The following is a 21204-nucleotide window of genomic DNA, read 5'->3' as shown; positions in this document are numbered from 1 at the left end:
TTCCTAGCCTTGTTAGGCTATTATGCAGGGTGTAGGTACTCTAGAGGTGGGGGGCTGATGGCCCTGCTAAAAAAAAAACAGCCTGACCAGCTTAAGGTGGTTTGCAGGTTGACCTGCTTGTTTGACCACCCAGCTAGACCAGCAAAAGTTGTGAAAACATACCTTCAGCTGGTTTACCCAGCTTACGATGGTAATTCAGCTGGTTTTGCTTGTCGTACCACCTCAAGCTGGTCATTTTAGTTGGTGTTGCTGGTCTACATTGCTGGTTTTTACTGGCCATCCCAGCTTATGTTGGTCATTCTAGCAAACCAGCAAGACCATCTTACACCAACAATGTCAAGCTTGGCAGGCTGGTCACCAGCCTGACCAGCTTAAGGTGGTTTGCTGGTTGACCAGCTTGTTTGACCACCCTATGATGGTTGACCAGCTAGACCAGCAAAGCTCTTGTGAAAACATACCTTCAGCTGGTTTACCCAGCTGACAATGGTAATTCAGCTGGTTTTGCTTGTCGTACCAGCTCAAGCTGGTCATTTTAGTTGGTGTTGCTGGTCTACATTGCTGTTTTTACCGGCCATGCCAGCTTATGTTGGTCATTCTAGCAAACCAGCATGACCATCTTACACCAACAATGTCAACCTAAGGACCGAGGCATACAGCAGACAAACTGGTGACCGAAACATGCTCCGTCAGATGACCATGAAGACCCTTGAATCAATTATTTCACACAAGCTTATGTCACAGACCACTTGGAGGTGCAAACAATAAATCATGGCTAAGTGTTATGCACTGACATTGCTGTTTTACACTACATTTCCCACCATGCCTAGCGTCCGTTGCGCCGGCCAGCTAGCGTTTGTAGTGAGCGACCTTGGACTCCAGATCAAGCATGGCGAATAAAGAGCCTAACGTAAGTATTTCTGCTGATTTACACAAAAAGGACATTTAGGTCAATTACTTGTCCTCTGATGTGTTATATTAAAATACATGCCATGTGCTCAATGGTGATAACGTGTCAATAAGACGCAAGGCTCTTTGCTTTCTCAGTACTTGCACGTTTAGGTGAGAAATAGCTAGCCAGCATTACACCACCAATGTAACCAAATGAACAATGCTAATCTGACGTTAGCCAGTAGCCGGTAGAAGTTCATATTGACGCTTAGCCTGTGGTTACTGTTTGAATTGATTCAAACATGGTGACAGTCAACGTGTTATGCATTATTATGCTTCGTATTGCACGAAGAGTATTTTGGCAATATTTGCCTTATATTGGCTAACCTCATCACAACCCGGTATGTTTCAGGTTGGAGGCAAGCTGCTAGCTTACAGTATGTTCTCAACTTTGACTTTCCGTGTTCCCTTTTGATTGTGCTAGCGCTTGGAAGCTTAACCATGGCAGAATGCGTTCTTGTCACGCTGGTTTTGATTCTCACAGGGAATATCTAAGCCCAGTTCACATTGCAAGCCCTTTTTTCACAGAACTAGCGTACTAGCGAGCTTACGTCAATGGCCTTAGATGTGTTATAGTCAATGTCATAGGCAGATGTCTTCACATGTTACGTGAGCTTTCTGTTTAACTTTTTTGGGTGAAATGATCGCCTACTAGTTCCACTTTGACCCAGAGGCAGTGTTAAGTATATATTATTAACGGAATATTTTAATACTGAACGAAAAGGCAGTAGAAACTTCCAGAAAATGTGAGGTTATCGGGTACCATAATTAGATTGACCACAAGATGGTGCCATGGCGCATGGCACCAGAGTTCGAATTACACAACTTGTATATGTATTAGATGGAACCCCGAGTCTAGTAACTAAGGTAGGCTACATCAACACACTCATGTGTGCATGTACATCAATGGAGGATGAATAGCCTACATTAGGCATTTACACTGACAAGATTCAGCAGTAGAATAAGCAATATGCTGCATGGAGGGTGCGCATGCGATATTAGTGGGGTTCAGGTGGTTTCTCCCCCGGGAAAATTTGGAAATTTTGCCTGCTAAACACGCCATTTTGACAGAAATGCAATTTACATTACTTAAGAATATATTGAATACTTAATATTATATATACTATGGACCCTTTCAAGAGAGTTCCATTATCAGCATCATAGTTTGCCCCACAAGACTTCCTTTTTAACATTCCATATGTAATCTTAATGCAGAGGAAGTAGATTGGGGCCCAAATAGAACGTTCAAGCATTGTTTTTGTTTTTATTGTTGACACCCCCCCCCCCACTGTTGTTTTTATCTCTTTTGGAGGGTCTAGGTCCTAATCAGGGGGGTCAGACCCCTCCCCCCCAAAAAACAAAAAAAACAAAACATCATTCGAATTGTGCTCCGCTTTCTCTCATGAAGGAGTGTGTTTATGAGGGAGTTTGTGTGTGTGATATCTGACGTACTGACGTGATCCTGCTGTTCTGACTGCAGCGGTTCGTGCAGCACCTGCGGGACCTGGCAGGTCGCATGTCTGCTGGGCCACGCGGCGCGGGAACGGGTCTGAAGCTGCTGTTGGGTGCTGGAGCACTAGCGTATGGCATCAAGGAGGCCACCTACACGGGTATGCCCGTCTCACCAGACACACACACACACCCCTACACGGGTATGCCCGTCTCACTAGACACACAAACACACACAAACACACCCCTACACGGGTATGCCCGTCTCACTAGACACACACACACACACACACACACACACACCGGTATACCCATCTCACTAGACACACCGGTATACCCGTCCCACCAAATGCACACACACACACCTACAGTGGTATGCACACTAAACACACACACACACCAGTATGCCAGTCTCACTAGACACAAACACACACACACACACCCCTACACCGGTATGCCCGTCCAGTGTTTCCCTACATTGACTTATTTGTGGCGGCCCACCACAATATCAACATTGACCACCACACAATGATTTTCCTGGTTGTACTAAATTATTGCTTAAATCTGGTTAGAATCATAACCACGCTGCACTAATTTGTTAAAAACTGTTGCATTCAGGTTAATTCTGCAAACCTACCACCACAAATAGAATTCAATTCCGTGGGAAACACTGCCGTCTCACCAAACACAGACACTAGTATGCCCATCTCACAACACTCACACATGCGCACACATAAACATACACACACCTACACAGTTGGATAGTTATTGTGTGTGAGATGGTCCTGGTGTTTTACCTTGCGGGGTAGGGACACCCTGGGCCTGTACTACGAAGGGAGCTTAACCTACCCAGATGTAACCCAGGGTTACTTTGTTAAACCGGGGTTGACAAAACCTGGTTATCAAAAGTGGTGTTAATCGGTACTACGACACTGATTAAGAAGTTGATTTGTTGAACCGGGGTTAACCTAATTGGTGTTTGTGTGCGTTAACATAAAAGGGGCGGGTTGCAGCGCAAGTCACCACGTTCAAAGATGACGCGATCACCTTATTTTACGGACGAGGAATGCACAAGTAGCCTCCATTGACTGATTTAGTGTATACCTAATCCTGTGAACATTTCAGATGCAAAACCATTGCCAAACGCACATGGCAGCAGGTGAAAATGAAACACAAAAACATTATTCAGAATAGTAGGCTAGGTTTATATAGTTATAGCTTGCATTAATATTTCTTAATTATGAAAACATGTAGGCCTAGTATGCTTATAGCCTTCACTTGCCTCTGTTTTACAGCGAACAAGAAAAAGGTGTCTTTGAACACTACTGTAAGGCACCAGAGTGTTTTACAGTAGCAGAGGAGTTGGCCATCACAAATAATAGTGGAAGGCCAATTATGGAAGGGGTTGAGGGAGGCATTCGGTCGGATTCTGGTGCTGTGGAAATGTGTAGCCTTTATGTGCAGGGTACAGTAATATGAAATTCAATTCAACAAGTTTGTTAAAATGGTGATTTTAATTTATTAGGCTTACTGTAGGCTATGTCCGATTTATTTTAGGCTATTCTTGCTCAGATGTTCAGCATACTGTAGGCCTATGTCCGATTTATTTTCGAACATACAGTATTCTTGCTCAGATGTTCGGCATCACCGATGGAATACATGAATGTCCGCGTAACGGCATTGCTATGACGGGTGACATTAGAGACGTCTGCCTAGATCATCTGACAAAGATAACGAATACCCTCGGCAGACAAACTATATCTTCATAGAAAATATAGTCCGGGTATCTGGCGGTCTCTAAAACCCCTCGCCCTGCGAAGAGAGCCCCTCACGATTTGCGCTCCAATGTCGTATGGATCATCCAGGAACTCCGACATTGTCTCGGGAGAAATTGTTAGTGGAGGGGTGGTACTTATAAAGGGTGTGGTTAACGGAAACCTCGGGTTAACCAAGAACATAATCTGCTCGGAGCAGGTTTGAGATGCAGCGTAAATTGCCATGGCAGCATACCTCGGTTAAAACCTATCCACCTTTTGTAGGGTTAATCGGGAAGTTGCGCCACACATGATCAAGTTACTCAGATAAGCCATTAACCCCGCTTCGTAGCACAGGCCCCTGTAATGGCTGCACACTCAGACATACACAGGTACTTTCAGAATGATTCAGTTACTGGCTAGTAAAGCTTTACTGTGAAGCTAACACTGTGTGTTTGTGTGCGTGTGTGTGCGTGTGTGTGCGTGTGTGTGCGTGTGTGTGCGTGCGCGTGTGTGTGTGTGTGTGTGTGTGTGTGTGTGTGCACACGCAGTGGAGGGTGGTCAGAGGGCCATTGTTTTCAACAGAATCGGAGGGATGCAGATGGACACCGTTCTCTCTGAAGGTCTTCATTTCAGGTACAAACGCACAAACAGTGTTTACATTCACCCACCACTGTATTGTGTGGTGTCTGTCTGCACGCCATCACACTTGTTCTGACAGCCCATACCCTTAATTTACCCTTAATTCCCTAATTTACTTTCTTAATTTACTGTTTTCGGTCAAATTTGTCTGTTTATTGTCTGCTGTTATATTAACTCAAAAAACAATAAACATCACCAGACACTGAACATTTATTTCTCAAAGGATAACTCTGCAAAGCTTTTAACATAGTCAATTGTGAAGACCAAAGTCTTCAATTAAGTCATGTGCAAGCAAGTACAAAAGCCGTATCCCTAAGTTAACGTTAGAATACTGTTGGGCTGTCGAGGTTAGCACGCAAAAACATTACAGGTACTTGTCAATATCGGCTGCTCATGCAGGGCAAGTATAAATATAGGGTACTATTTTATTGCCTCAGACATGGAAAGTTTGCTTAATCCCGATGTATAAGGAAAAGTCTCTTCCAAGACTCAAAGGCGCTTGTCTCAAGGAGATAAAGCATTAGTATGAAACATAAACACACCTGGAGAAACTGTACTGTCCAACCAGTAGACTATGATAAGCTACCCAATTAGACTACACGTGGAGAAACTACAGTCCAACCAGTAGACTATGATAAGCTACCCAATTAGACTACACGTGGAGAAACTACAGTCCAACCAGTAGACTATGATAAGCTACCCAATTAGACTACACGTGGAGAAACTACAGTCCAACCAGTAGACTATGATAAGCTACCCAATTAGACTACACGTGGAGAAACTACAGTCCAACCAGTAGACTATGATAGGCTACCCAATTAGACTACACGTGGAGAACTGTACAGTCCAATCAGTAGACTGTGATAAGCTACCCAATTAGGCTACTTTGTTTCCAATATCTCCAGGCTTCTACCGGTGCTGCCACCAGATGAAGCAGCAGGAGACAGAAAGGTAGAGCTGTTGGAGGAGGAGGAGGAGGAGGAGGAGGAGGAGGAGGAGGAGGAGTACAGCAACTAACCTGCACCCCGTTTCCCAAAACCATAGTTGCTAACCTATTAGCAACTGAGTTGGTTGGCAATGGGAAATAACTTAGTTAGCAACTATGGTTTTGGGAAATGCGCCCCTGCTCTGGGAGAGCAGCTAGTGCTGAGACGGACAGCAATCACAGACGTGTAGAATTAGGGGCACGTGGCAATTCATAGGTGCCACCTACGTCACTATCAAATAGAACGCCGCCATATTTACGACCGATCTCGCCCAGTATGGCCACCTACACTGCACATTTGAATGTGTGTGTGAGAGAGAGAGATATGTGGAGAAAATTTCAATTTTAGGAAAACGGGTCTCATTTCAATCAGGGCATCAGCAAGCGTAGAGGCATAGGCACATATGATGTAATAGTAACAGTAATAGTAATAGTAAACTATGTCTGCATAGTGTGTGCTGTGCATGAATACATAATCAGAAATACAGTATTTCACATTTCATGTCTTTTTATAGTAATGCATTTTCTGTTGTGATATGAAACAATATCACCATAAATACAATCCAGTTCTGTGGAAAACACTGAGTAAGCTGTGTGTAAGCTCTGAGTACGCTATGACAGCTATGAGTAAGCTGTGTTTAAGCTACGAGTAAGCTGTGTGTAAGCTATGAGTAAGCTGTGTGTGTATTGTGTGTTGTAGGATACCCTGGTTCCAATACCCCATCATCTATGACATCAGAGCACGGCCCAGGAAGATCTCTTCTCTCACAGGAAGCAAAGGTGGGGGGGGGGGGGGTCACTAGGCTACGCTACTGTTTAGGGGATGTAGCGCTGAATCTGTGTGTGTGTGTGTGTGTGTGTGTGTGTGTGTGTGTGTGTGTGTGTGTGTGTGTGTGTGTGTGTGTGTGTGTGTGTGTGTGTGTGTGTGTGTGTGTGTGTGTGTGTGTAGACCTATAGATGACGAATTATGTTAACCCTCTGTGTGTGTTAGGGATGCCAAGTATATACTGTATTGTGTATGATCATACCTTAAAGGAACCATATGTAAGAAATGTATTTCAATTAATCATAAAATGGCCCTGATATGTCACTAGACATTAAGAAATCATGTTCATTTCAAATACTTATATCACTGACAACAGTAGTCCGGCCAGGATATTGCCATTTAAAAAAGTGAAGTTGCAGCCCTCAACTGATGTTGATGTTGTGTTTTGTCATGTCATGTTGTGTTTTGGCCTGATGTGCCACCCTCTACCTATCTACTAATCACAAAGTCAGTAGTGTTTTGGCATCCGGGTTGGCAACCTTGAGTCAGGGGGGAGGGGGAGGGGATACACCGCTCTACAGTAATTTGAAAGTGATTGCAGTACCAGTTTTGGCCACAATCTTACTTATGGTTCCATTAAGTAAGGGATAATGTATTGTCCGCCGGTAATTATCAGAAAATAAGTTCCGACAAGGAGAACAGAACCCCGACGCGCAGCGGAGATAATTACCGGCGGACAATACATTATCCCGCTTATTACACGGCTACTTGCCAAAACGAGAAAAGAAACACAATGAGTCTAACACAAAAATTATTTTGCTACCGTTTCGTGTCTTCCGCTGACAAAATAAATAGTTCGCCACACAGATAGAACTTGACAGTTTCAGGTGTTGCGTGGCAACGTCTTAGTAGCTTACTTGCCCTTTCAATGAAATTCCATTGCAAAAAGCGAACGGATGTCTTGCGGAGGGATATGAAAGACGTTAATCAACCCGTTGCCATTGACAGCGGTGATTACATACTTTGCCGGTGATTATATAGATGTAACATAGGCCCGAACGTTGAGAAGGCCCATTCATGTGAATGGAACTTTCTGCAGCACTCTGAAGAGCCGTGTAATAATCATGGTTTTATGAATGGTGGATGTCACGCTTTGTGGCATGTTATATTAATCATGTGTGTAGACGTGCAGATGGTGAATATTATGCTGTGTGGTGTGTTATTTTAACCCTGTGTGTGTGTGTGTCTGTAGACGTGTAGATGGTGAATATTTCTCTGTGTGTTGTGTTATTTTAGCAGTGTGCATGTTTGTGTGTGTGTGTGTGTGTGTGTGTAGACCTGCAGACCTTGCGCTGTGTGGTGTGTTATTTTAACTGTGTGTGTGTGTAGATGGTGAATGTTGTGCTGTGTGTTGTAATTTTAACCGTGTGTGTGTGTGTAGACCTGCAGATGGTGAATATTGCGCTGTGTGTTGTTATTTTAACCGTGTGTGTGTGTAGACCTGCAAATGGTGAATATTAGGCTGTGTGTTGTGTTATTTTAACTGTGTGTGTGTGTGTGTGTAGACCTGCAGATGGTGAATATTGCGCTGCGTGTTGTGTTATTATAACCGTGTGTGTGTGTGTGTGTGTGTAGACCTGCAGATGGGGAATATTGCGCTGTGTGTTGTGTTATTTTAATCGTGTGTGTGTGTGTGTGTGTGTGTGTGTGTGTGTGTGTGTGTGTGTAGACCTGCAGATGGTGAATATTGTGCTATGTGTTGTGTTATTTTAACCGTGTGTGTGTGTGTGTGTGTGTGTGTGTGTGTGTGTGTGTGTGTGTAGACCTGCAGATGGTGAATATTGCGCTGTGTGTTGTGTTATTTTAACCGTGTGTGTATGTGTGTGTGTGTGTGTGTGTGTGTGTGTGTGTGTGTAAACCTGCAGATGGTGAATATTGCGCTGTGTGTTGTGTTATTTTAACCGTGTGTGTGTGTGTGTGTGTGTGTGTGTGTGTGTGTGTGTGTGTGTAGACCTGCAGATGGTGAATATTGCGCTGTGTGTTGTGTTATTTTAACCGTGTGTGTGTGTGTGTGTGTGTGTGTGTGTGTGTGTGTGTGTGTGTAGACCTGCAGATGGTGAATATTGTGCTGCGTGTTGTGTTATTATAACCATGTGTGTGTAGACCTGCAGATGGTGAATATTGCGCTGCGTGTTGTGTTATTATAACCGTGTGTGTGTGTGTGTGTGTGTGTGTGTGTGTAGACCTGCAGATGGTGAATATTGCACTGCGTGTGCTGTCCCGTCCAGTGGCGTCCAACCTGCCGACTCTGTACCAGCATCTGGGCAAAGACTACGACGAGCGCGTGCTTCCCTCCATCGTCAACGAAGTCCTCAAGAGCGTCGTAGCCAAATTCAACGCTTCCCAGCTCATCACTCAGAGAGCGCAGGTGTGTGTGTGTGTGTGTCTGTGTGTGTGTCTGTGTGTGTGTTTGTGTGCGTGCTGACGCTTCCCAGCTCATCACTCAGAGGGTACAGGCAGGTGTGTTTGTGTGCAGCGCGTCTTATTGATGGAGATCTAGTCACTGCTGCCACTGATGTTTTGGAATACCGAAGACATACAGAAAATCTACCGAACGCAGATAAATAGCAATATAATTGCTTACACGCAAAACACAAACATCAAAAATTGAATTTATTAAACGTAGTCAGCACAAATGAACTCGTTTACATTGAGAATTGACATAATATGGGCTGTAGCCTACAACAATAAGATAAATCAGTGTTTCCCATACATTGACTTATTTGTGACGGCCCACCACAATATCAACATTGACCACCACACAATGATTTTCCAGGTTGTACTAAATTCTGCTTAAATCTGGTTAGCATCATAACCACGCTGCTCTAATTTGTTAAAAACTGTTGCATTCAAGTTAATTCTGCCACCACAAATAGAATTCAATTCTGTGGGAAACACTGTAAATGCTACACAAACTCGGATAACATCGGCCGGGCTGACGTGAGCTTAAAGACAGACACGATATCGCTGTTTAATCACAGCACCTCACTCTCACTCCCAGCGGAAATAACAGTGAACCAGCTGTGATGAACTGTCATGCAGGCTTGTGTGAGAGTGGTCACAAACCTGTACTGAAGATTTTAAATTACATTACATTACATTACATGCTGACGCATTTTTAACCAAAGCGACTAACAACATGGTAAACAGATTGATGGGCAGACGTGATGTGTTTTTCATTGCCCTCGATTGCTCCCAGAAAATAGGAATGGTCCATATACTGTAGGAAATAGGAATGAACCACCACCTCTTCCAACCACTGCCCTCTGGGAGAAGATATAGGTCCATCAGGGCCAAAACCAGCAGGCTGGCCGACAGTCTATTGCCCCCATGCAGTCAGACTGCTCAATGGACAGTCTGCCCCCCCCCCCCACACACACACACACACACACACTCCCATCGGACATCCCTCTGTGACATAATGCCTCTGTCCATACACCACCCCCCAATACCTGTGACCTGGACTTTGCATTGCTGCAAAAACACTCCAACAACCTTAACTCTATTAGATTTATTAATTATTGCACCAAGCACTTTACTGGACATAGCATTTTATTGGGTTTTCTAGGGGGTATTTATGGGGAGCTAAATTAGGTACAAAGTAATGGGTGATTCATGGGGATGTAAATTGATATAAGGCAAATGGGTGAACAACTTCAAACTATATGCCTGTCTGTTTTTGCTCTAACAACATTTTGTTGTTATCCTGTAACAATGACAAATAAAAACTGAACTGAACTGAACTGTCCAAATAACTTGAAATTATTGAAGTAAATTAGGCACAACTTCAAAGAATGAAAGTGCTGCTTGTGTTGAAAACAAAAAAATATACTTTTTACAGGCCAAGTTGCCTTGGGATGTTGCAGTATAAGCTTATTTAATGTTATTGATGCATTGATTTAGCACATTGTCCGTTTATATTTTTTTCTGCCTGACAACCACACATGAAACCAGCCAATAACGTAAACTCTGGTGTGGAGCCGACTAACGTAAACTCTGGTGTGGAGCCGACTAACGTAAACTCTGATGTGGAGCCGACTAACGTAAACTCTGATGTGGAGCCGACTAACGTAAACTCTGGCGTGTAGGTGTCGTTGCTAATTCGCCGGGAGCTGTTTGAGAGAGCCAATAACGTAACCTCTGGCATGTAGGTGTCGCTGCTGCACTAACGTAAACTCTGGCGTGTAGGTGTCGCTGCTGATTCGCCGGGAGCTGTTTGAGAGAGCCAAAGACTTCAACATCATCCTGGATGACGTGGCCATCACTGAGCTGAGCTTCAGCAGAGAGTATACTGCCGCAGTGGAGGCCAAGCAAGTTGGTACGCACCTGTGTGTGTGTGTGTGTGTGAGCGAGAGGGGATGGATGACATGGCTATCTCTGAGCTAAGCTTCAGCCATAGAGGCCAGGCAAGTATGCGGTTTGAGACACAGCCTGTGTGTGTGTGTCTGTGTGTGTCTGTCTGTCTTCTATTACTGTCTAATGATGTGTGCATGTTAATGTATTACCATTATGCTAATGTTATGAGTGAATGTTATGTGTGTTATCAGTGAGTGATAGTGTTTGATTGTGTGTGTGTGTGCTAAATGAGGGAATATGAAGTATGTTACCTGTGCTAATGTGTGTGTGTGTGCGCGCTAAATGAGGGAATGTGGAGTCTGTTATCTGTACTAGTGTGTGTGCGCTAAATGAGGAAATGTGGAGCGTGTTATCTGTACTAATGTGTGTGTGTGTGTGCTAAATGAGGGAATGTGGAGTGTGTTATCTGTACGTGTGTGTGTGTGTGTTCTGTGTGTGTGTGTGTGTGTGTGTAATGTGGAGTGTTATCTGTACTTATGTGTGTCTGTGTGCTAAATGAGGGAATGTGGAGTGTGTTATCTGTACTAATGTATGTGTTTGTGTCTGTGTGCTAAATGAGGGAATGTGGAGTGTGTTATCTGTACTAATGTATGTGTTTGTGTGTGTGTCTGTGTGCTAAATGAGGGAATGTGGAGTGTGTTATCTGTACTAATGTGTGTGTGTGTGTCTGTGTGCTAAATGAGGGAATGTGGAGTGTGTTATCTGTACTAATGTGTGTGCGTGTGTGCTAAATGAGGGAATGTGGAGTGTGTTATCTGTACTAATGTATGTGTTTGTGTGTGTGTGTGTGTGTCTGTGTGCTAAATCTGGGAATGTGGAGTGTGTTATCTGTACTAATGTATGTGTTTGTGTGTGTGTGTGTGTCTGTGTGCTAAATGAGGGAATGTGGAGTGTGTTATCTGTACTAATGTGTGTGCGTGTGTGCTAAATGAGGGAATGTGGAGTGTTATCTGTACTTATGTGTGTGTGTGTGTGTGTGTCTGTGTGCTAAATGAGGGAATGTGGAGTGTGTTATCTGTACTAATGTGTGTGCGTGTGTGCGTGTGTGCTAAATGAGGGAATGTGGAGTGTGTTATCTGTACTAATGTATGTGCTTGTGTGTGTGTGTGTGCAGCCCAGCAGGAGGCGCAGAGAGCCCAGTTCTTTGTGGAGAAGGCCAAACAGGACCAGAGACAGAAGATCATCCAAGCCGAGGGAGAGGCTGAGGCAGCCAAGTTGGTTAGAGACCGCACTACACACAAACACAGTATACACAATACATACACACACACACACACACATGCCATGGGGATTTGCCAGTCTGGTGAATATTAAACACTCTCTAAACACACACACACACACACAGAAAGAAAAACATTTGGACATCTCTCATATGCGTGTGTGTGTGTATTACAGCAAGAAAGTGTTTAATATGTCACGTCACTATTATGACAATGCTGGTCTCCCTCAGCCTGGCAGTGTCCTCTCCTTGTTCAGAAAAACACTCTGTGTGTGTGTGTGTGTCCAGTTAGGAGAGGCGGTCACAAAGAATCCTGGCTACCTGAAACTGAGGCGAATCCGAGCGGCCCAGAACATCGCCAAGACGGTAGGAGACTAAACTGCTGTGAATCACATACACACTCAAACACTAAACCGAAAGGGCTGAACTAAAGGTCATCACACATAACAAACATCACACACACACACACACACACACACAGACACACAGACATCAGACATACTCCTCCAGACCATGTCACGTTCAGCCACTAATATAACACGTTGGCCTCTAAATGGCTATTTTGAGTGTGGCACCACAATGAATTCTGTGTTCCGTGTTCCGTGTTCCAGGTGTCGACGTCCCAGAACAGAGTGTACCTGAATGCTGACAGTCTAGTGCTGAATCTTCAAGACCAAGGTTTTAATAAGTGAGTCTTTAATGTGTTTCTGTGCCTGTGCCTTAGTGTGTGTAAGTGTGTGCACGTGTGTGTGTGTGAGAGAGCAAGTTTGTGCATGTGAGTGTGTCCATCTGCACACAGTGCCAATTTCCTCTCACACATCACAGCAGCGTTAGTAGTTATAACCCTGTCACTCAAATCCCCTCCACCAATCAGCTGTGACTTCCTGGGTGCATCCTACTTATACCATCTGCCCAGACACAGAACAGGAAGCGGTTAGAGATGTGTATGTTATGACAGGAAGTTGTCAGCTATATGTGTAAACACAGGAAGTAGATATGAGAGGTACAATGTGTTCTGTAGTGCTGGTACACAGGGTGCTCTTAGTTTTCTGTGTGTGTGTGTGTGTGCTTGTGTAAGTGCGTTATGTCTGTTGTGTATGCTATGAGAATTTAGTGTTCCACTATGTGTACAGTGTACTACAGTGTACTACTACTACTAATAGTAAGCCTAGCCTACCTAAACAGCAGTTACTCATGTCTCCTGACACCAAACACGTGTTCGGGAAGACATGACACAGATGAGTGTGTGTTAATGTACCGAGCCCTTTCCATGAGTCTGCATCAGTGCAGACTTCACCAAAGGGAATTACCCACAGTTCAAAGCGTTGTGACGTTTACCACGGAAACCATAGGGAAATCCGGAAATTACAAAGGTAAACAACAGGACCACGGAACGTGTCAGCAACATCTTTGTTATTAAAGGAGCGATTTGTAGGATTGTTACTGAACGTTCTGTAGGCCAAAATCAAAACACTGGTGAACGTTCTCAAGACTACCAGACGTGAGCCTCTTCTGGGTTGCCAGATGTAATATTAGCTAACCTTAGTTGACCTGCAGCTTAACGTTTCTCCAACCATGACCCAGCTACACATTACGTAAACAGTGAAAACAAAAAATACCTCTCTAACCAATGTAACATATTTAGTTGAAGTTAGCAATACAGATGAAGTTTAGCCTAGGCTACCTGTTGTGGAGAAATATGGCCAGCTCTGCGTCAGACTTGATATTCTTCGTTTGACGAAGACGTCGCCATCTCAGGAAGCTCCTCGATGTCCACTTAATTTGTTTCTTGTTTTAATTTTGGAAATTTGCCTGCCTCTCGTAGGCGTTCATGGCTACAACTGACAGCAAGTTGACAGTTGGCCTTTGCTAATTTGGCAACACATATAGGAGGACACGCTAGCCCATTATTAATACGCTATTCTAGAACTCATTTTTTTTCATGGGTTTTGTGGGATATAGTAATGTTGTCAAATAAGCCATTACTTTAATTAATTGTGTTTCCTTACTCTGACAACATATGGTGATCATTTTTGGAATGGTTACATTTTATTTTCCATTATTTCCTACATACTGGTCCTTTAAACGTTGCCAAGGTAACATATGATCTTGTGAAGTGCTGTCCCAATCCCATTTATACCTATCTGAGCCCATGTGGCCTCACACACTCACTCACTTAGCACCTGAGATCAATTAAGTCTGTGAGTCTTTAGTCCTTAGTCCTCAGGGCTGACTTTGGGATTCAGCCTAAGCCTTCGTACCTGTAGCCCAAACACCTGAACCCTTCGTATGTGTACCCCAAACACCTTAAGCTTTAAAGGAGAAGTTCATATGTGATATTGACCTAAAGTGCGTTGAAACATGATACCGAGTGTGAACTTTTGTCTCATAGCTCATCTCTGCTTGTCCCCTGCACCCCAAAATCTGGCGCTAGTTAGCCGATGCTACCAACAGGTTTTCAATCGGGGTGCCTCGGGCATCGGCCTAGCCATGCAAATAAATCACTGTTTTACACCATTTACGAGACTCAAAGTAGCTCCACACTTCATTGGTAGACTTCGGAGGGCCCTGGCATTTAAAACGAGACATTGAGAACTTTGAAAAAGCACTGGTAGTTTATTTACAAGACGATTTATACAGACCGTACCTTCAGGAAGTTTACCGTTTGCCGCCATCTTGAATTTAGTCAAGATAAGTCGAGCGACGAGTACGAATGAACAGGTATGATAAGGGATCAGATTCTAAAAATTATTCAGTGGAAATGCATGGATTCCAGTTGCTTCCAGTAGTCCATACTTGTAGTCCAAACACCTTTAGCCTTCATACCTGTAGTCCAAACACCTTTAGCCTTCATACCTGTAGTCCAAACACCTTTAGCCTTCATTCCTGTAGCCCTCAGCAGCAGATGGTCGGAGTTGGCAGTATTCTTACCTGCAGGAAATATTCCAGTTTGAAAATTGCATTCAAATTGGTAAGAAAGTTGCTGTTTAGCTAGTTATCCTTGAGTAGGTGTGTGAGAGAGTGTTGCTGTTTGGCTAGTTATCCCTGGGTAAGTTGTGTGAGAGTTGCTGTTTAGTTAGTTATGCCTGCTGTTATGTTAGTTATGTGGGTAGATAATGTGGATATTGTTGTACCATAATGGGTGTAGGTAACAAAAGTATTCAAGTTGAAGCTTACTGTGACTGCACATATGTATTAGTTTCAGGAAGGTGTGTGTCAAGGCAGCGTAAAAAGTGTGTGTGAAATGTGAGGGGTGTCATCACCTGGACGACTACCTGCAGGACAGTTACCTGCCCAGTTACCACCTGGGCAGCACAGCGACTGGGGGGGGCTACCAGGGGTGGTGCCCGGGGCAAATAACTGCCCTCCAGCCCCTATGGGTAACATTAGATTAGATTAGATTAGATTCAAGTTTATTGTCATTGTGCAGAGTACAAGTACAAAGCCAACAAAATGCAGTACAAAGCCAACGAAATGCAGACATCAGGAAGTGGAGGCCTGGCAACAAGCTTGAAACGAGTCTATGGAAATGATGTGCTGCCCAAACCAGAGTCCCTCACCCAAGTCTATGGAAATGATGTGCTGCCCAAACCAGAGTCCCTCACCCAAGTGTGTGTGATAATGTGGCAGTCAGTGTGTACAAGCTAATTCTTTCACACAAACATATGTGTATTTGTGGGAGGTAACCAGGCGGTTACAAGGTACGCCATGCTGTTGGAGGTGCAAACAAATGCTGCATCACCATGGAGATCACATAGTAAGGAGCTGGCTCATGGGTTATTAAAGTATTTTATCATGTTCATTTGTATAATTAAAGCACAAGTTGTTATAGCCATCCATGTGTTTCACTTCTGGCTCCTTGGCTATCATTTTGATAACTATCGGGCTATTCAACGTCTTTTGAACACTAAACATATCAGAGGTGTCAAATGTTGACTTAAACCAGTCTAGACTTTTTGACGTTAATCACTCCTATTATGTATCGCTATGGTCTATCCAAAGTAAAGTGCCTGTTCTGAAGTTAACTGCTGGTCAAATCAACCAAAACTCTGGTATTGTTTGCACCTCCAAGTGGTCTGTGATGTAAGCTTGTGTGAAAGAATCCCGCGAGCGACAGTCATTCCTCCTAACTCCCACAATGTTCATAGAAATGTGAAAGGCCTTTCTGCCAATGCCAAACTGAGTTCCACCATTAAAGCCACTTCATGGATTCTTCTAGCTAGTTCGCAGCTACCAGATCAAAGAAGCAAGCGGATGATATGTGTTTGTGAAAGTCTAACTGAGTGCAAGTCACAGTCAGCCTTCAGGAGTTCAGAGTGTGTGTGGAAGCAGCTCGCGTGTCAGGTGTGTGATGGCTTGCCTTGATTGAAGTGTGTGAAACGGCTCGCGTGTCAGGTGTGTGATGGCTTGCCTTGATTGTGGTGTGTGAGTGTTCAAAGTAACCATTTTTAGTGAGGCTGTTTTTGTAGGTCAGTCTGTTATGCTATTTTGTAAACTGGATCTCTCTCGCTCTCTCCCTCACACACACAAATGCATGCACACACACACACTCACACACACACATACAGTCACACATCACATACTCTGTAGGACACAAAGACTCCTTCACACAATCTGTAACGTGTTTATTTATGTGTTTGCGTGTGTGTGTGTGTGTTTGTCTTTGTGTGTGTGTGTGTGTGTGTGTTTCAGCTTATCATTGGGGAACATAAAGTAGCAGGTTGGTGGAGGAGAGGGAGTGACTCAACATCTCAGCTCTGCCCCCTAGTGGACATGCTCAGCAGGTGACACGTGCACACCATGGGAGGCCTCATCTTCAGTGTCCACATACACACACACACACACACACACACTCTCTCTCTGCAGTCCTTCATTATTGCTGAAGTTTGGCTTGCGTCCTAATCCAACGTCCAGACGTCTATGTGAAGATTGCATGATGACATCACTGAGTAGCCGCAGCCAATTGGTGAAGTGCTCAGAGCTGACCCCTCTCCTGACGCAGAGTGGCCTAGTGGCGTCAGGCGATGTGCTGATGTTATGACATGATTATGTAAAGTGAAGTTCTCTAATGTAACGGTCGATGTGTGACTTCCACTGGACGACACAATAAACGTTTTTTTTTTTATTTCAAACTCCTGAAGCCTGTGTAGTATATGTCTAGTACTGAGTCCTTCAGTATGCATATGAGAAAATCCACTGCATGGTGTGAAACAGACACACACACACACACACACACACAGACACAATGTAATGAAAAGATATGTTTATTAGACGGATGACTGTAATGTCGGTTGGGTTTGAAATGGGCCTCTGGTTCTGTAGTCATCCTGAAGTGAGTCTGTATGGTGTGTGTGTGTGTGTGTGTGTGTCTCCTTTCTGTCCTCTCTGTACTGTGTGTGTGTCTCTCTTTTCTCTCAGTGTTTGTGTGTGTGTGTGTGTGTGTGTCTCCTTTCTGTCCTCTCCTCTGTACTGTGTGTGTGGGGGGGGGAGGGGGTCTTTTGTGTGTGTGTGTGTGTGTGTCTGTGTCTGTGTCTGTGTGTGTGTGTGTGTGTGTGTGTGTGTGTGTGTGTGTGTCCTCTCCTCTGTATTGTGTGTGTGTGTGTGTGTGTGTCCGTCCTCTCCTCTGTATTGTGTGTGTGTGTGTGTGTGTGTGTGTGTGTGTCCTCTCCTCTGTATTGTGTGTGTGTGTGTGTGTCCTCTCCTCTGTATTGTGTGTGTGTGTGTGTGTGTGTGTGTGTGTGTGTGTGTGTGTGTGTCCTCTCCTCTGTATTGTGTGTGTGTGTGTGTGTGTGTGTGTGTGTCCTCTCCTCTGTATTGTGTGTGTGTGTGTCTCATTTCTCTCAGTGTTGTGGGTGTGTCTCTGTGTCTTCTTTCTGTCCTCTCATCTGTGGTGTTTTCTGTGTGTGTGTGTCTGCTCTCCATGTGTCCTGCCCCGAGGCCTACTCTCAGAAGGCTTCAGTCTTCAGCCAGTAACACACATTCCACACACTCACCAGGCAGGCACACTCACACACACCAACTCCATACCCTCCAGACAAGTACACACACACACACACACACCAGACAGACACACTTACCCACACAAGCATCCTAAAAAGAGAGTGTAGGAAGACCGAAAGAAAATGGTGCAAATACAAACTTCAGATCCACTATGAAATCCATAAAGAGATGCACTGCACATAACTCACAAATATGCAAAGCAAGACAGTGTTTCTTCTCTAACATCATCAGTAGAAGTACAAATAACACTTGTGTACTGTTTTCAACCATTGAGAGGTTAACAAATCCCCCCCCCCCCCCCGTCACATTTAGCACCTCACACCTGAACTTTTTTGATGACTTTCGGTCTGGTTTTCAGGCAAATTAAATGACAGCACTGAAACAACTCTTATTACATTTTTAAATAAGCCTCAATACAGATGCAGGCAAAACATCAGTCCTAGTGCTACTGGACCTTAGTGCAGCATTTGACACTTGATCACAACATATTGACACACAGATTAGAACACTGAGTTGGATTTACAGGTATAGTTATCAACTGGCTCAAATCATATCTACAAGAAAGGAGCTTCTTTGTTGCTATCAACAACTGTACCTCAAAATCAGCGTCCTTGACCTGTGGTGTTCCCCAGGGGTCGATCTTGGGGCCACTATTATTCAACCTCTATATGCTCCCACTTGGACAAATCATCAAAAATAATTTGATTTCATATCATAGCTATGCAGATGACACCCAACTTTACTTAAATCTGTCACCAAATGACTATGGTCGCCTTGAATCTCTTTGTCAGTGTATTGACCAAATCAACAACTGGATGTCTCAACATTTTCTTCAGCTGAACAAAGTAATTATATATGGTAAAAAGGAGTAAAGACTTAGGGCTGTCACTCTCCTTGACACAAAAGGGTTCAAAAAGCAAAGGATACTGGTAAAAATCTTGGTGTATTAATTGCCATTGCCAAATTTAGAGGGCTGATGTCAAAACATGATTTAGAAAAACTCATTCATGCATTTATCTCCAGCAGGGTTGATTACTGCAATGGGCTTTTCACAGGCCTTCCTAAAAAGACTATCAAACAGCTTCAGGTGATACGCACCAGATAGGGTTCTCACAAAAACTAAAAGAACGGACCACATTACTCCAATTCTTAAGTCCCTGCACTGGCTTCCAGTAAGTCACAGAATTGACTTTAAAGCACTACTGCTTGTTTATAAATCAGTAAATGGAGCAGGACCTAAATATCTCTGACATGGTTGAGCAGTAGACACCTTCTTGAGCTCTCAGGAGAAAAACCTGTTAGTAAAACCTGCTGTTAGAACTAAACATGGTGAAGCAGCTTTTAGCTACTATGCGGTTTAGCTCTGAAACAAACAGATGACATCAAAAAGGCCCCAACTGTAGCCAGTTATGTAACCCCATACATTTCTATGGGAGATTCTTTGAGTGCTGTCTCCTCATTAGAAAGTCTCCGCTTGAAGTGTGTCTGAGGTCTGTATCTGACTCTTTAGCAAAAACAGAGATCCGTGTCAGAGGCCGCAGACCAATCCAACAGTGGCCGGACAATGAGCGTCTGTATTTGCAACTTATTGTTATCAATCAAACACTTTCTTGATTGGAAGTAGATATTATATTATATTATATTATATTATATTATATTATATTGTATTATATTATATTGTATTATATTGTATTATATTATATTATATTATAGTACACTTATATTACACTATCTTTAGTTTATCCTCACTGTATGTCGGCATGCATTAGCAGCAGACCTACTTGATGGTGGGCAGTCGTTGCATAGTCCACCCACACAGGCAACACAGAGTGACCCAACAGGACTCAACAGCAAGTGGGCAGTGTGTGCTGTGAAGAGAGCTAGTTGTGCATTCGCCTAAAGAGGCTCGGAGCTCGGTGCTCCTGAAGCTCTGGAGCATCATCACCCCTGGCAGTGGGGCTGGGAGACCCTGTGCCTGTCCAGGCTCAGGAGCTCAAGGTGCACTGTCATCTGAGGCCACTAGAGGGAGACCAACACTGAGGCATGACCATGGCTGGCGCACCAGCTCACAGGCCCTTTGTGTGTGTGTGTGTGTTTGTGTGAGGGAGGAAGCTGCAGGGCCGTAGTCGTGTGTGTTTGAGCTGCCGTAAAATGTGAGCTGGTACTAATAAATGTGCCTGCTGTCCAGATGGATTGTGTGTGTGTGTGAGTGTGTGTGTGTGTGCTGTTTTTGGCTTGTGTCTTTGGCTCTTTGTGGTTGAGATCATAGTGTGTGTGTGTCTGTGTGTTGAGGGGCTATGGGTATTCATGAGTTCAGGGGGGAGCAAGTCAGCAGTCTACTCATTCTGAATTAAGGCTTACACATCTTCACATCACACACACACAAACACACACAGACACTCATAGTCTCTGGCAAAAGTTATACTGCTGCAACTTAAACTGTCAGGTGAAGCACATTTGCAGTAACTTTAACACATGTACGCTCACACACACACGCACTGACTCGTATTGTGCATGAGTAATTCCATTAGTAAGATCCGAAGCAGATTAGCGTACCCCTCCCAACCTCTCACCCTCTCTCTTTCTCTCTCTCTCTACCTTCCTCCCTCCCCACCTCTCCCTCCTGCCTCTCTCTCCCCACCTCTCAACCCCCCCCCCTCCCCTCAAACGCAGGCACACACACACACCTGATACATATTCACTGTGTTACTCAGTTTATGGGTAGAGAGCCAAGAAATTTGAGCGTTTGAGCAAATTGAGCGTGTTTGTGTTAGTAGTGTCTTAAATCACTATGAACCACAAGGTTTCAGTCAGTGTATTTGAGTGTGTGAGATAGTGTTTTTTGAGGACTCTGCTATTGTCTGGGATGTGCTCCTGACACCTGCCTTACAGGCTGCTGCTGCATGCTCATAAAAGTGTGTGTGTGTGTGTGTGTGTGTGTGTGTGTGTGTGTGTGTGTGTGTGTGTGTTCGTTCATGTGCGAGCATGTGTGTGTGTTCATTCTTAACACAGAGAAGAAAAAAAA

General features: G+C 44.1%; 1 protein-coding gene across 1 annotated transcript; it reads left to right on the top strand.

The window, feature by feature from the left end:
* The first annotated feature begins 822 nt into the window (after window positions 1–822).
* On the top strand, window positions 823–17315 carry phb2b (prohibitin 2b). Its single transcript, XM_076279076.1, has 10 exons — window positions 823–907; window positions 2429–2558; window positions 4703–4787; window positions 6479–6558; window positions 8788–8972; window positions 10793–10922; window positions 12075–12178; window positions 12468–12545; window positions 12791–12867; window positions 16872–17315. Exons 1-10 carry the CDS (start codon window positions 887–889, stop codon window positions 16894–16896), a joined length of 915 nt encoding a protein of 304 aa, XP_076135191.1. The 5' UTR covers window positions 823–886; the 3' UTR covers window positions 16897–17315.
* The last annotated feature ends 3889 nt before the right edge of the window (window positions 17316–21204 follow it).

This window comes from Alosa pseudoharengus, unplaced genomic scaffold, assembly GCF_046254945.1.
Source record: "Alosa pseudoharengus isolate Yale_2024_CS ecotype anadromous, Long Island Sound unplaced genomic scaffold, YU_APseudo_1.1 YU_APseudo_1.1_scf_11, whole genome shotgun sequence".
NCBI lineage: Eukaryota > Metazoa > Chordata > Actinopteri > Clupeiformes > Clupeidae > Alosa > Alosa pseudoharengus.
This window is presented reverse-complemented; position numbering and strand designations above follow the sequence as displayed.

Bases quoted from the DNA above. Each gene is read 5' to 3' on its own strand.
- phb2b (XM_076279076.1), top strand. From the start codon at position 887: ATGGCGAATAAAGAGCCTAAC. The intron at 8,973-10,792 runs GTGTGTGTGTGT...TCTGGCGTGTAG, and splicing joins TCATCACTCAGAGAGCGCAG to GTGTCGCTGCTGATTCGCCG. The intron at 12,868-16,871 runs GTGAGTCTTTAA...TGTGTGTTTCAG, and splicing joins CAAGACCAAGGTTTTAATAA to CTTATCATTGGGGAACATAA.